The sequence below is a fragment of the Corvus cornix genome, chromosome 5 (assembly GCF_000738735.6).
Source record: "Corvus cornix cornix isolate S_Up_H32 chromosome 5, ASM73873v5, whole genome shotgun sequence".
Classification (NCBI taxonomy): Eukaryota; Metazoa; Chordata; class Aves; order Passeriformes; family Corvidae; genus Corvus; species Corvus cornix.
Window position 1 is genome coordinate 7,735,675 of NC_046335.1, and position 15,403 is coordinate 7,751,077.

General features: G+C 39.5%; 1 protein-coding gene across 2 annotated transcripts in view; it reads left to right on the top strand.

Moving 5' to 3' along the window:
- The window catches only part of JAG2 (jagged canonical Notch ligand 2), a 69,943-nt gene that overhangs the window by 30,323 nt on the left and 24,217 nt on the right, over window positions 1-15,403 (top strand). For both annotated transcript variants that reach the window (XM_039552693.1, XM_039552694.1), the window contains exons 4-6: window positions 3,183-3,437; window positions 4,388-4,448; window positions 15,231-15,361. In XM_039552693.1, the coding sequence (XP_039408627.1) occupies window positions 3,183-3,437; window positions 4,388-4,448; window positions 15,231-15,361 (447 nt within the window). The remainder of the gene's footprint in view (window positions 1-3,182; window positions 3,438-4,387; window positions 4,449-15,230; window positions 15,362-15,403) is intronic.

Here is a 15,403-nt window from a genome sequence, read left to right on the forward strand (position 1 = left end):
AGAGAGACTTCTAGAAAACTTATTAATCAAGGAAATTGCTTGGGGGCTGTGTCTATGTAAGTTTGAGTAATGAAAGATGCTTTTTTGACCAATAACCAGAAAAATTCAGCCCTTTTCTGAGGGCTAAAAGTAATGAGTGTGAATCCCGAAGGTGAACCTCTATGGCAAAGTCAGATGCAGGGAGCAAGCTTGTGTCATCAAAACAGTTACGTGAGAGAGACTGAATATCTTCAGACACACTTTGGTATTGTGGGGGAGGGAGGAGAAACCTTGACAAACACGTTCCTCCCTGTGTTTACAGATCACTCTGGAAGATGCACCTTCTGCCTAGGATCAGTGTTAAATTTGAAGTTAAACAGAACTCTCATACTTACTCTGGTACTTAAAAATTTAGTATTAGAAATGAAATGGCTTGGAGCTGCTTCCCTGATGCCTTTTGTGGTTCAGGGTAAATTATTTGGCTTGCTTATTTAGGCTGTTAAGCCCTGCTTACACTGATAGAAGCTTGAGGAAAAACCCTTAAGACTCTGAATACATTCCTTTTCAGAGGAGCTTGTGAAGATAAAGTTTGAGTGTTCAAAAAGATGAAAAGAGCACTCTTGGGTTATTTCCCCTGTTCTTGACCCTGGGTATCAAGAGGTCTGTTCTGCATAGGTATATTTGCAGTAGCTGTAATGCTTGTTCCAGTTGTTTAACTGGGTCTGATGCATCTCCATTAGCCTGAAGATGTCTGATAAGAGTTTTTTTTATATAAGCCACTCCTTTAATCTCAGGACCTGTTCTTCAGTCCATCTGATGCACTTTGAGGAAGCACTTTCACATCAGTGGCTGCTGCAGCTGTTTTTAAGGAGCCTCTGTTGCTTATAGCAGGAAGGCAGCTCTATAATGTGTATTTGCTATTTGTTCAAATTTCCCTAACCATCCGGTGATTCAGCATGTTTTCCTTTATAGTTTTTCAGGTCAATAGTCATTGAGGGAAAATAAGATTATTAAAGGAGGCTGAAATCTGTCCAGGGAAGTGGTGAAGTCACCATCCCTGGAAATATTTGAAAGACATGTAGATGTGGCACTTGGGGACATGGTTTAGTGGTGGCCTTGGCAGTGCAGGGTTAATGGTTGGACTTGATGACCTTAAAGGTCTTTTCCAACCTAAACAATCCTGTGACTGTATCTAATCATTAACATTTCAATGGTGACTGGTGTGATAAATATCTTATTGGTCAAAAATAAAATGCAGGCGGCCTTTTCTATCTTGCATGTTCTGCTGGAGACTTAAAGAAGAGGGATGGGCTTCAGTGTGTCTTGGCCAGCCATGAAATGTTTTATACAGTCTAGTCCAAGCAAGCATGCAGCTTATACATGGCAATACCACTTTTAATAATAAAGCTGAGAGTTACTATGAGGTCTCAATAACTGGAGTACCTTTCAATGCTTTGTTAAAAGGGGTTCCTTTTAAGTTCAATATTCTTTCATTTCAAGAGGAAACATTTTTATTGAAGCAAGCTTGGAAAAATATATAAAAAGAGTAAAATACTTTGCACAGCCTGATACTTCTGTAACTTTTCCCTTAATGTTGGAGGGGGTGAAAATTGTCACTTTAGTCCTTTTACATGCTGAAGGGAAAATGCCACTTTGGTAAGAGATGCACAGGATACTTCTAAACTGTCAATAACTTTCTGGTTGAGAAACAGTCACTCCTTGGGTTTTGTTTTCTAAACAGATGAGGTTAATGAGTTCTAGAAAGCAACTAGGTAGGTAAAATGCATTTGCTGAAGGAGATAGCTTAGTATTACTTGCTACCAGCTTGGCATGTTCTATATTATTAATAATTTGAACTTCAGGCCTTTTCTCACTACCATTTCAGCCTCTTGCTGTGTGCAAGTTTTTGGTTATTAATTTCTTTTAACGTGTACTTTACAGAATCTTTATTTAAAGAAAATGGGTGCTGAAGCTCTGCACTGGCAATATTATAGCTATTTTATAAATGGGTATGGAATTAAAATGTGCAAGTGAAGCTTCTGTACCTTTTTCTCATCCTTAAATAGTGTTTGGAGTTCCAGATGCAACTTGCAGTCACCTAGAAAAGCTGTAGAGTAGGGTGGTACCAGATTTGAATGGTGAAACCATTATAAAACTCCTGTCACTGGGGCTACTCAGTGTCTGCCCTTACCCCCCCCCCGTGCTTTGCTTATTCTCAGTGTTTGCTAAAGCAGTTGTATAATTTATTGTACTGGCTATAATTGTCTCACCTCCTGGTATTGAAGCTTCTATGCAAAGAATTATATGGATGAAGATACAAAAGGATATTCATATAAATGAAAATACTTTGTGTTGGCAGTTTCTATACTCTTACAGCCTAAAATCTTCCTGTCCCCTGGGACAGGTAATGCTTTGTGCAGGTTTGGCCTCAGTGAGTGGAGCCTGGCAGGAAAGCTGCTGCTTTCTGTGGGGATGAGGCAGGATGCTCACAGAGTGTGCTGCAACAGGGATCACAGTTATCAGGAATTTCACTGGGAGTGAGGATAAGCAGGATACAGAGATGAGAATGGCTCTTGACAATCCTGGGTTCACTTGTTTATTTCTTCTCGAAATGTCAAATATGAGCTGTGCAGTGTTCTATGGAATGGTTGTTAAAGATGTTTTGCCTTTATTTTAGAGAGAATGATAAAATGGAAACAAGCCAGTTTATGTACATAATGCAAGCATACCAGAGCAGTCACTATTGCTCAGTAATTTCACAGCAAATTGAATGTATTGTGTTTTGCTTTGTTTTTAAAATTAAACTTACAGCAGATAACTTTATCTCAGCTATGAGATAATGCAGATCTTGCAATTTTATAAGAACAAAAAGGATGCAAGAAGAGCCTCAGATCAAGATAAAGCTGCTAGTTGTCAGCATGTGGGTGTGGTATGTTTGGCTGCCTTGAAAAATAAGCTATTTCCTATGGATTATGTTCCAGGGTTTTTTAATATTTCCTTTGGGACACTTTTTTAAATTGGCCTTCCTGTAATGAACTTTGCAAGGCAAAGGAAAATTCAGTTATACAGTAGATCTTTATCATCCTAACATTTTCTTTACTTGGTTTTCCCTTAACCGGTTGAGTACTTGTGTTTGGATTCCATATGTCCTCGTGTGCTATCAAACTTAACCCCCTGTTTAATTTACCTTTCTTTCCAAAAAGGTGAAAACTTGTTGATAGAACGAGTGGCACATGCTGGCATGATCAACCCAGAAGATCGATGGAAGACCCTACAAATCAATGGCCCTGTTGCCCATTTTGAAGTGCAAATAAGGGTGAAGTGTGACGAAAATTACTACAGTGCACTGTGCAACAAGTTCTGTGGCCCCCGAGATGACTTTGTTGGTCACTACACGTGTGATCAAAATGGAAACAAAGCCTGCATGGAAGGTTGGATGGGAGAAGAATGCAAACAAGGTAGTATGTTTCTTTTGTCTTGGATTAGCCCTGGTGTATGTAGAATAAGTGTAAACTGTAGTAGGTATTTCTGTGGTGTTAATGCTGTAGCATATTGATTTTATCACATATAGCCTTTGTCCTTTCAATATAAATCTTTATTTAAAGCATGCTCTGTGAAGAGTGGAGCACAGGATCCAGTGTTGCTTCTGGTGTGTGCTGTGGACACACCTAAACAAATTTAGTATTCAAAACAGTGAAACATCTTTTTACTAATTGTCTTTATTCAATGGTGGTGTTTCTCCAAAGCAAAATGATGTATTACATCTGTTAATATAAGATTTTATTAAAGTGAGATCATCACTAATACAGTAGACTTTAATACTATAAAAATGCCCTCATAACACTGTTTCTGCAAATGAAAACGTTTTAAGTGTAAAGTGTGCAAAGCTGAAAGCTTTTTGATAACTCTTAATGGGAACAGAAATTCAAGTGTAGTTGTCTCTTTTAATGTACCACTCAATCAAATCTCTGCATTTTGCCTTCAGTAAGTAATTAGTGCTAAAATTATTTGGCATACTCTTCTTTCTGCTGAGGGCTTCTTGGTTTTGTTTTCTGTTCCTTTTCAGTAAAAAGTTTGTTAATGACGAGGAGGACCATTTTTAGGGCTTACTCAAGGTCATGTATCACTTAAAGTTTGGGATTTCTAGCATTATACCAGGTTTTAAAACAACTGTATTTTATAAAAGTTTTGCTCTTGCTGCAAAGCCTTTTGGCTGTAATGGCGCTGTGTTTTGTGAAATAATTGTCTGGAAGTAACAACTGTTGGAACATGGCAAAAGGCAATCTGCTTTGCACACACAGCAGACGGGCTAAATGACAGGAGCCCTACCTGAGCTGCTCCAGATTGCTGCTGTACTAATGGATACCTGGCTGCCCAGACTGATGCCTAAATCTTTTTGTGTCTACAGCTGTGTGTAAACAAGGATGTAATTTGCTCCATGGGGGCTGCAGTGTACCTGGGGAATGCAAGTAAGTCTGCATGCTTGAGTATCTTCTTTTTTTTTTTTTTTTTTTTTTTTTTTTGGAGCACTGATTTCTCTGGTGTCCTCCATGTATGATGCTACTTTTAAAAAGTCTGCTTTAAAATGGAAAAATTCTGTACCAGAACATGGATGGAAATGGATTTGAAGTAGATGTCATGAGTGTAACAATTGCATATACTCTAAACTGTTTGGTGATGCTATTCTGTTTTTTTGCCTGAACAGATTTGTTTTGTGAAGTTCAAAACTGTGCCATCAAATGAGAAAAATCTATATTATTATTATTGTTTTCAAAATCTTTAGGAATTTTAATCTCTGTATATTTGTCTCAAATGAAAGAGCAGCTTGTTCTTTGGACTGTTAGACTAGGAGATGCTCACAGTCCTAGAGCACTCAATATATATTTTTATCACCAAAATATAGTAAATTTTCCTATTCCAAGAAAAAAAGGGTTTTGGTGGTAATAGAGATACAGTAGCAACCCCAACCTAAACTTTCCACCCCAGGTAATTTTTTTTGGTCCCTAAATATGAGAGAACAGAGTGAAATGTTCCCTTAACTTCATGATGCAGCTGAAGTAGACTGTGATAGCAAGGGCAGTTGATTGTTTTCCTGTAAAGGTTCAGGCATTCAATGTAGTAGGTCAAGGGGAAATGGGTGTTATTTTTACACTAGTTGTTGAAGAAATGGGACAGGTCTACTTGCAAGTTTGGGATCCTGTGTAAGTTGTTGAGTTTTTGTGGTTAGAGTGACATGCACCATTGTAAGGGTGCATTCACACAGACGTTCCTTAGCATTCTGTGTTGAACCTGCTTGATTGGAAGGATGTGAAACTGAGCTGTGGCTGCCAGAACCCCTGAGAGCTGACAAATACCACTTTGTGGCAAGCTGTGATAGTTTAAGGCAATTTGGCTTCATCCTTCTGACTACTACAGCCTCCACAGAAGTGGCAGAAATGGGATGCAGATAGTTCAGCTTTGCTGGGCTTAGAGCGAAGCTGGGGTTGAGGTGCCAGTTCATGAGCTGTGGTAGGGTGACATGCAGACAAGTCCTATCCTGCTGCAGAGCCTCCTGTTTTTAACAGTGGGGGATGGCTGATAAAGTAAGCCTTAAATCATAGCACCACAGAGTGGTTTCTTACTGCCCTGAAACTTCCATCAGATGCTGCTGACTTCTTGGAAGGTATGTTGCATCGTAACTCTCTGATCTGACTGAAATCTGCAAATTTGAGGTGCAGTGCTTCAGTTTGTGTGTGGTTTCACTTCTCAAGCTAGAAAATTTCCTTTAAAAAATTTTTTCAAGGCAGATGATGGCTTCCTTTTTGTGTAAGAAGGAATATTTTGTTAGTTATTTGTGAATTTTTTTTGTATCACTAAATATCTTCCTTGTGATTTCAAGTATTGGGTGCCCCTATGGTCAGGCATCTTTTTGTTACAAGTAGAGATTGTGGTTGAGAGCTGGGCCAGTATCATTTCTGCCTGAGGAAGAAGCACTCCTTCCCTTAAGACTTCCAAGAATGCATTTGTTCCACTTGAGAGCTTATTTTAATGAATTTTGATTCATGTAAGGGTTTCTGGTGTCCTGTAGGTGTCAAAGTAGAATCCTAGGAGCCTGTGAACATTTGCTTTTCAAATGCAGGAAGTCTTTGACTAAATATGTAAAAGAAACAGATTTAAGCAAATACAAAGCAGTACCTTTATTTGGTTGGGGTTTTTTTTTTTGGCTGGGGGTGGGTGGGTCAGAGGGGTTGGCAGTTTCCTTTTTAACTTCCATTTCTCTGTGATATCAGCTGTGTCTGAGAAGGCAGAAGCTGGAGAGTAGCAGGGAGGTTTCCAGAAGGGAATATAAAGCCTTTGAAGCTGAGGGGCTGGGTGGCTGTTACCTTTTCCAAGGTGCCTGTCAATAGGTGGTCTCACACGAGCAAAGTCTTTCCTTGCAGCCTGGAGCTGATGCGAAGAAGCATCTGGTGTTGTAGGTCCAGGTGTTCCCTTGAAACCTGCCCAGCTAAACTGAGCTCACAAAAATAACCCTGAGTCTGTTGAAGGACTCTGTCCAGGTATCTTCTACTTTGTTGGGTGGATTCTCTCATTTGAAAGTAAGTCCTGAGGGAAGGAATAGTGGATTGTATGCAGTTTACCTTGTTTCTTGATGCCTTGATGCTCAAATCAGATCCATGATCAGCAAGCTGAAGGAGAGCAGTGGCTTTTCTGTGTGTGGCCACTCTTTGCAGTATTGCAGAAAGTTCTCAGCTATCTCTTTAATGGTGATTTGGTAGCTTGAGTGTGTTCACACAGCTGTCTTTAAATTGTATTCTGTCATAGCTATTAGACTATATTGGAAATGTTGCTTTTAACCAAAATGGATAATTACTTTCTGTAGAAAAATGATGCTGGCCTAAAAATAAACAAGGCTTACAGACATGACCTTTATCTTTAGCAGTACAAAGGAAGCTGTTATTTAAAAGAAATTGCTATGTTTGGTGCTGTTGAATTTTAATCTAGATGCCTTCATCCTGGTTTCTGGACAGCTGCCACTGTAATTTAACAGGTGAAAACAATGTCCTTTTTTAATTCAGAAAGAAAATGAAAATGTGAGAAAAAATATGGGTGTGAGGTATTTGGGAACCAGCTGGTGCCAAAAGCTACTTAACTGCCAAAATTTGCAGTGCTGTTAGTAAATAGAAAAGCTGGAAAATGGTTTCCATCTTCAACTTGCATGAACATGGAGGTAAGTTAGGCAGAGGCTCCAAGGCCTCAACCAAGGTCTCAGGAAAAGATCTACCCTCCATTTTTTATGTTCCAATGTAATTTAGAGCTGTTCTTGGATTAAAAGTTGCACTAAAATCAGAAGTAGCTAAATGACCTCAGGCTGTTAATAAAGGCTACGTCACTGGTTCTGGTTGTGCATCATCTGTTGGTCAAGTTCATGCACCCATTTGCTCTGAGAAAGTTAGTGTTGAGATGTTTTTCCATTTCTTCTGTTGAGTTTCTATCAAAATGGAAAATAAGTAGGGATGACCAGATGTTTCAAAATGACCTGATAGAGGAAATGATTTTTTGGTGTAGCTGTGTCTAGGTGATGGGTTTTTGTCATTGTGGAGGCAATTCAGCAAAAACAAGAATTTCCTCAATAAAGATGAAAAATACGTCCTTGAGGATAGCAAAAGCAACTCATCTGAGTCTTGCAAGCATAGAAAATGCTGCCATCCTAAAGAGAAAACAAACCAGTCTTTATCCATAGTGCATAAAGAAAAACAATAAACTTTGGTCTGTAGTGGCAGGCTAAATGGTCCTTTTCTTTATTGACTTCACCAGACCAAAGTAGTAGGAGGGATTATCAAAGACACAACAATTGCAGAGCCCTGATGCTGGTGCTTTTTGTATGTTTTTATATCATTTAAAGTACTTTGTTAAATTCCATTAAGCTGTCTAGAGGAAAATGAAGTTTGATCTAATGGCTCATATCTGGCTTGGGTTCAATGACCATATGAAATTAGCAAAGTTGAATATAGAGAAACCATCAGTGACAGTCTCTTTCCTCAATTAAAACTGCTGAGCTGGGTATGTTTGGTACCTCTCGTAAACTGTCACTAGGCTTAGCAGCTCAATCTTTCACTTCCTTGTTATCCAGAGTGGTATGGCTTTGGTTGTGGTCCAGATATGCCTCGTATCTGGCCTACACTCTCATAGTCCTGCCAGGATGATGGTATTTTCAGAAGTCTTTCTACTTTTCCCATTGCCTTTGACTGTTTGTTTCTCATCTAAAGCAAAACAAAAGGAGTGAAATCCCTAACAGTGCTCAGCTTGTGTTCTGGAGCCATGGTAAGAGCTGGGTTTTGTCCTGGGAAATGCCAGTCTTACTTTCCACAACTGGTACAAAAGTTTCTTTAGAATGTGCAGACTAACTGAAATGAGTTAGAAATGGGATCATTAATAGTACTCTAATGTGAATTCTGTGCAAGGTGAAGAAAGCAAACGTACTTCTATTAAAAGAACTTCTAAAATTAATTAAGGTTGGTGTGTTTTGAACTGACTTGTTCTAGAACTATATGTGACAGTTTTAGTTCTACAGTTTTGGTGATTTTATGTTTGTTTGGTTTTGTTTAAACATGTACCTTATCTTTGTCCTATTGGAAAAGTTCTCTCAAGATTTCTGTCCAGTGCCATACCTTCTGTAGTCCTTGTATTCCCCTTCAGCAGTCCAGCAGTGCCTTCAAGGGCTGTGGGCATCTCCCAAGTGATTTTGCTCCCTTCATCTGTCACTTTAAGGGCCAGACCCTGCTCAGCTATTATTTAATACTTTCTTTAGAGTTGCAGGGACAAAAGCTGGAGCTGCAAAATGAGCTACAGCTACCTGGAGTATTGGGGGTATAACTGTTCTGGAGAGTCTTTGTTAAATCTTCGACTTCTCAGAGGTTATCCAATATCATCGATATCTCACTTGTGGTTTTGTGATGGTTGGGTGGATAACATGTTTAACATCAGCACTGGGGAGCTCTGTCTAAATTTAAAAAAAAAAAAAAAACAAACCTGAGCAGCTGGATTTTTGTAAACTTATTCTTGGGTATAAGGTGATCTGGTGAGGCTTTTCAAAACAGGTTGTTATTGGAAGACTGTAGAGGACTAGCAAAAGGTCACAGCTGAAAAAAAGAAGGAAATAAAATTCCTGCTTCTAAAAACTGGGAGAAACTAAGAGGTGGGCATCTTCCACAGTTGTTCCAGAATGGAATTATGAGAAATCTCATAGGCTGCTCTGAGCAGTAAACTAGAAAACAAAGCCTTGTTTAGGCAGTGTCCTTAGCTGCTTTGGCATCTGACCACTTCAATTCCTGCAGCACTGGACTGCCTGAAGCCCCTAAAGAGCATGAGGCTGCTGTTTGGCCCCGCAGGAATGCACTTGGTACCAGGACTGGGACATCTCCTGTCTCCTCTTTGGTGTGAGATATCCTATCACAGCTTCAGGTTTCAAAGATCTTATAAAATTCTTGCAATTGCTGTGTCTTTCGTCATATTAAATTCTCTTGCCTGTTGTTATAACCAGTGTGCTTTTATTATTGTTTCTTTTGTCCTAATGGTGAGCCCTTAGGGAGTGTTGGCAGGAGTTTCACAAGCAGCCACCTTAAGTTAGGCAAAGAATTCCATGTTTTGCTTCTTTATTGGTCAAGGAACTGAGGCATGCTCTGCATTCACGTGCTTGTGAGTGGGTAGGAAGATACAGAACATATCCTAAAGGTGTGAATCTGCATCCAGGAGATGTGAGGTGTGCAGGAAGTAAAAACATGTAGTGCTTGAACTTGTGTCTACAACAGTGTGGGGAGTGCAGCTGAACTAGAACAGTAGATCAAAGCAGCACAGAGAACCCAGTATCATACTCCAAACACTTCAGGGCTTTAAATTTTAGACACTCTAGTCTGTTCTTGTGGCCTGAATGCCTGTTTGCAGCTGGAACATGTTGGGTGTGCTCCTGGCATACATTGTCTGACATTACCTTAGTTTAACCTCAGAGGAATCCAATTCCTTTGTTCCAAAGCAGCTCTGTGATGTGAACTAACACACCATCAACAGGAACGATCAGGCAGTTCAGGTAAAATGCATGTTCCTGGTGTGAACTAATGCAAATACAGGCACACCCTTAGAGCCACTTATGTAAGTTAACTGAGCAATGTTCTGCCTAAAAACATTTGAACCATCCCCTCTTTTAACTTGTTCTCAAAAACTCTACGTAGTAATAGAGTGACACTGTTAGCTTTCAATAACTTCCTTTATTAGAGGAGAAAAAAGTTTCTAGGGAAAGGTTTGTATCTTTCAGCATGATAAGAATGCTGGGGATGAGAGGAAAAGATAACAAGCTTTCAGGTAATGAAATTATTTGAGTTCATTAATGAGCATGTTTTCCTTTGCTATTCACAAAATTGTCTTGCCTATTTAGAAGGTAGGAAAGTGGGCAAAGTGTTTCTGTGACAGTATTAATGAATGAGTACTGTACTACTTATTAACCTTGAATCCAGATGCTCAGAAGTGTAGGACCTAACAGCTGGACAGTATTGCTGCCTGCTGTGCAACAAGTAATCTCCTAAAAGTTTAAACAGGCTTTCTTACGGTTATTTTAAGTAAATAACTAATATAAAGCTATTGTTCTGGCCTTTGCAACACCATCCTGTTCACGTCACTAGAAAATTTAGTGGTTTTCTATTTAAGAGGGTTATTTCTCCCCCACCCCTGAATGATGCATTTTGCTTCTGCTCTTAATGTCACTGTTTTGCTTTGTTTTCCTGTGTGTTAAGTGTTTTGGCCCCAGCTTCCACTTGAAACATGATTGGGAGAAGCTCCCTCCAAAAAGTCTGCTTATAAAAAGGTGTATGAATACGTCACAATGATGTTCTTGTCACTCCTTGCAGGATGTGCAATATATCAGTAAGGTGTAACCTGTGATATTTAAAGGCTTACACCACATTGCCTACATCATCCCTAAGATTTTTAAAATTTTTTTTAGGCCCCATATTCTGGTGTTGACTTCAGAAATAGATTTCACTTTGGTGGCTTAGGTGTATTTATGCATGAAGTGCTGACAAAGCTCTGTAATTAGGTGTAGAACAGCATTTATTTAGGTATCCCCTCGTTCTCATGAATTACAGAGCTTTTTGTAAGGTTTACCAGCATAGATTAGTGACTGGATGAGATGTGCAATGTGAAATTCCTCAGCTGAACTTTCTGCACAGAAGGATCAGGACTCTCAAATAACCAGAAGTGATTGAACCAGGAGAATAAACCATGTGGGAAGATATTACCAAAGAGCTGAGTTTAAGCTGACCATTGAGAGAGCACCCTGACTTTCTGCTGTTAGCAGAGGCATCCTCCTTTTGGATAAGGAGGAGTTAATCATGCAAGGTGCTGAGGGGCTGTGGTTCACAGACCATCAGGATCTGGGGTACATCTCTTTACCTTTCCACATCCCTTCTATAACTGCCACTGTAGGATTTGACATAAAGTCACGGAGTCTGGACAGCATTTCCAGGGTCATCTAGTCCCACCTCTTTGCCCAAGGAGGTCTAGTCAGACCATATTGCTCAGGGCCTTTCCTCACAATGATGTTCCTGTTTTACATACAGCAACATGGGACCTTTTGAACAGCTTGTTCCATCTGATTTGGAAATGCTCAATTTCAACTAAGCTCTCAATAATTATAACACAAACTTCCTCAGAGGAAAGCAAAGGCCAGTCAGCTTTTTCTGTAATTATATCTCTTTCAGAAGAACATAAGGAAAACATATTTCTGTAGAAAAATCTGCTTTATTGGACTTGATGAATTTAGTTTTTTACTGGCCCCAGGAAAAATTAAACCCTCCAAATGTTCCGTTTCATTCTCTTTTTCCCACTTCCCCCTGCCTCTGGTACATATGTACCTTTGAACTGTGTATAGTAATGAGTGTTTTTGTAGGATTCCCTGTTGCTAAATTTACTATTTTAAACACACTGAGATTTACTGTAGAAAGTCTTTTTTCCTTATCCTGAAATTTAGCTGTTTGAAGCCCCACTGAGCTGAATTATTGTGGCTTTGCTTGTCAATGACAGCAGTGTGTTTTCTGCACAGTTGCAGTTTTTCTAATCTGAAGATTTGAAGTCTTATCTGAAATTTTTTGCTAATGTTAACTCCTGCCACCTCCACTTCCTCCAGCCTTGTTTGAGTTCTCATTTTCCTATTATCACCAGGCTTTCATCTAAGGAAAATGGAAACTGTGAAGCATGCCTGTAGAATTACCAGATCTATTCTCTAAATTCTTGGTTTCAAGATAACCAACAATTGTTCTTCTCTCCCTATTACACTTTGTCTGTGTTAATTCTGACCCAAAGGGATGCTTTGGTCTGGGAGCAGTTGCCTGTGCTTCAGCCTTCCATCAGGAAGTTACTAAACTGTAACAATCTATTTATGGTAGCTTCTTTGTACTGCTAATAACCCAGGCAAGGGCTAAGATTAAGCCAGGTCTGATTTTGTTTTGCATGTGCTGGATTGTGAAGACAAGTTTGAGCTGATGAAGTCAGCAGAGGGGAAGGACAAAGGAAGTAGAATCTTGATTCCAATAAGAATTTTCTTTGTCTGTTGAACAATGAGAAGCCTTATAGATTCTCTATATTTGGCTTTCTTATTTTGTCAGATGTGAAATATTTAGAATTGGAATTTAGTTGATGCTCAACTGGGATGGGAGGGCAGGGAAGAAGTAACTTTAGCCCCACTATTAGCTGCACTGGCAGTTTCCTTTTGGCTTTTGGACAAGTGGTTGGTACATGAAAAGGAATTCTGCCTTGGGTTTTTTGGGGGGCTTTTTTCCTAAATGATGTTGAATTTGTGTTTGTACCACTTGGGCTTCTCATAGTGAATCATTAACCATTTTCATCCTTGTTTTTTGTCTTGATATTTTTGTCATAAATTACCCATACCCATAAATGACACACTTACCCATTTCTGGGTTGGTTTACCTTTATTGATCCCATCTTGCTCTCAGGGGGAGCTGAGATCCATGCAAGCATTATCTTTTCAGAAGGAAGTGGAATTAATGCTGCTCTAGCACCTGTTAATGTAGGATGCGACCAGACTTCCTGTTCAAGAGGAAATCCTAATTTATTCTTCCTTGTAAACTGAAGGCTGATCAGCTTACCACATAGTAACCTTTTGACTTGTAAACACTGTGTTCCTTTGGACTGCTTTTAGCCTCTAGAAGTGATTTCCCTCAGGCTTGGTGGAAACTTTAACAGTAAACTTTGGCTGTGTTGAATATCACGAAAAAGCAGCAACCTTTTTCTGATGAAGTAATTTTAATGCCATCAAGCATACCTGCAAACTCGAGTAGGTGCCTAAGATGCCTTCAAGTTCTAGAAGGGAGCTGTATTTTTCTTTGTACTCTTAAGCACCGCTGCAATGTTGAACAAAGTTTTTATCCATTGGCTGGGGAGAATAAATTGAGTTATTGTGATTATTTGCTTTGTGATGCAGACTTTCAGCTCTTGAAAATGCTTGTTGTATGTGGGTGGGGAGTTGGCTCTGGCTGGGATAGTCATGGTGAATCACTGGCAGTAGTGCCAGGTTTGGCATGGATGAAGATTTGGGTTGAGGCCAGTAAAGTGAGTTGCAATGCTTTTTTTATTGTTTATTATCATCCTCTGAAAAGATTTTTCTTGAGGATGATTTGTGCTTGAGGAGGAAGGAAGAGATCAAATTTAGCAGGAGCAGTATTTGTTTCCTCTTGCTGCTGCTGCAGCCAAAGAAAGAGGCTTCCAAAATATGAGTGTTCTCCAGGCTTCCGCCAGCCCAGCTCAGAGGAGCAGTCGAGGCCTCTGGGCTTGGCTACTCACCTGAGGCTCTCCTTGCAGGTCTGCAACTGGGAGCTTTTCAGGGCAGGAGCAGGTACTGGGACATGAGCTCAAAGTAGTTCTAGAACTTCATATGAAAAGAATGGTCTTGCAGAGATCTGCCTCTGGATTCCTTCTGCCAATGTAAATAGTAAGAATTTAAATGCTGTGCTGCCAGCACAGCTTGTTCTGTTCCTCTGGCGATTTGATCCAGCTTACTGAAACAGTGGAAGAGGATTGATTCACAAGGAACCAAGACTCCTCATTTATACTTTTCTTCCTTGTCTTCTCACTGCCCCTCCTTCCCTTCCCTCCAAGACTTAATTTATTTTCTGTTCTTTTATACTATTCAAATCATGTGGGTAATAGAATGGTAGTGTTTAATCTAAAAAATGTAGTTTGATTTCTAATGTTTTTTCTTCCTCTAGGCAATAGGGCTGCACTGTTGTGTGTGGGCCCAACTCCCATTCAGTGTGATTTTATGCATCTTTTTGTTGCTAGTATGTCTCTTGAATTCTGTATAAGAAATACTCTCTTAACAGGCAGAACATTTCTTTTGTTGGCCCAAAAGAACAAGCTTACTATTTCTTGGTACTTAAAATATGTGTGAAATATATTTATATGTTAAATCATTAGCCTATCCTCCCTCCCCCCCGTAAGTTCAAATTTTAATACTTTTCTGTAGCATAAACAGTTGCTTCTTTAGGAGAGTTCTGTTACAGATTAACATAAATATACTGGTCTCAGAAGAAATCTTGGGGAAAAAATTCAACTCCAAAACAAGTGAATTGTTAATGGCTTTTGTTTCTGTTCTCGCTCCTCCTTTCTCCAAAGAGTACTTTTTCCATAGTGTCAGTAGAGAACACTGAGGGTATAAGGGAATAAATCTGTGAAAAAAGGTTTTCTTGAGAAACCAGGCCTTGAGAAATTTGTCAAGACTGCTGCTTCTCTGGCTGCCCTGGTCTTTTGAGGCTGTAGCACTCTAGAGCAAATTGGCTGTTCTTTTGAAATCTCTCTTCACAGAAAAACACTATAGTGCTTGATGCAGTAAGCCAGCAGTCTCCTTCTGAAAATCAATTTCAGCTTTCTTGTATCAATCACAATTTTTGTCCTAGTGTGAGAGGATTATGTGAAGATGGGACTTCTTGTGAAAGAACAACTAATTCATGTCCAGTTCTCATAACGTGTAGTGCTTGGTGGTGTTTGTTGCCATGGTGTGTAACACATTTGAGCAGGATCAGTTCCTGTAAGGATCAACAGGACTAGTTGTGCCCCTTCTAAACAGGATAAATAAAGTTTTGTTATCTGTTGCACATTGAACAGTTGACCTTGTTCTTGAGAATGGTAAGTGTAGTGTTGTAAATACATGTAATGCTGATCATGAAGCATCATGTTGCTAACTTTTAACATGTGAACTTACATCTTAGGTGTCATTATGGTTGGCAAGGACAGTTCTGTGATGAGTGTGTCCGCTACCCAGGCTGTGCTCATGGGAGCTGTAATGAACCATGGCAGTGTAATTGTGAAACCAACTGGGGTGGCCTGCTCTGTAACAAAGGTACTTAACATTAATGTACAGGAAAAATAAGTTAAGTTGCAT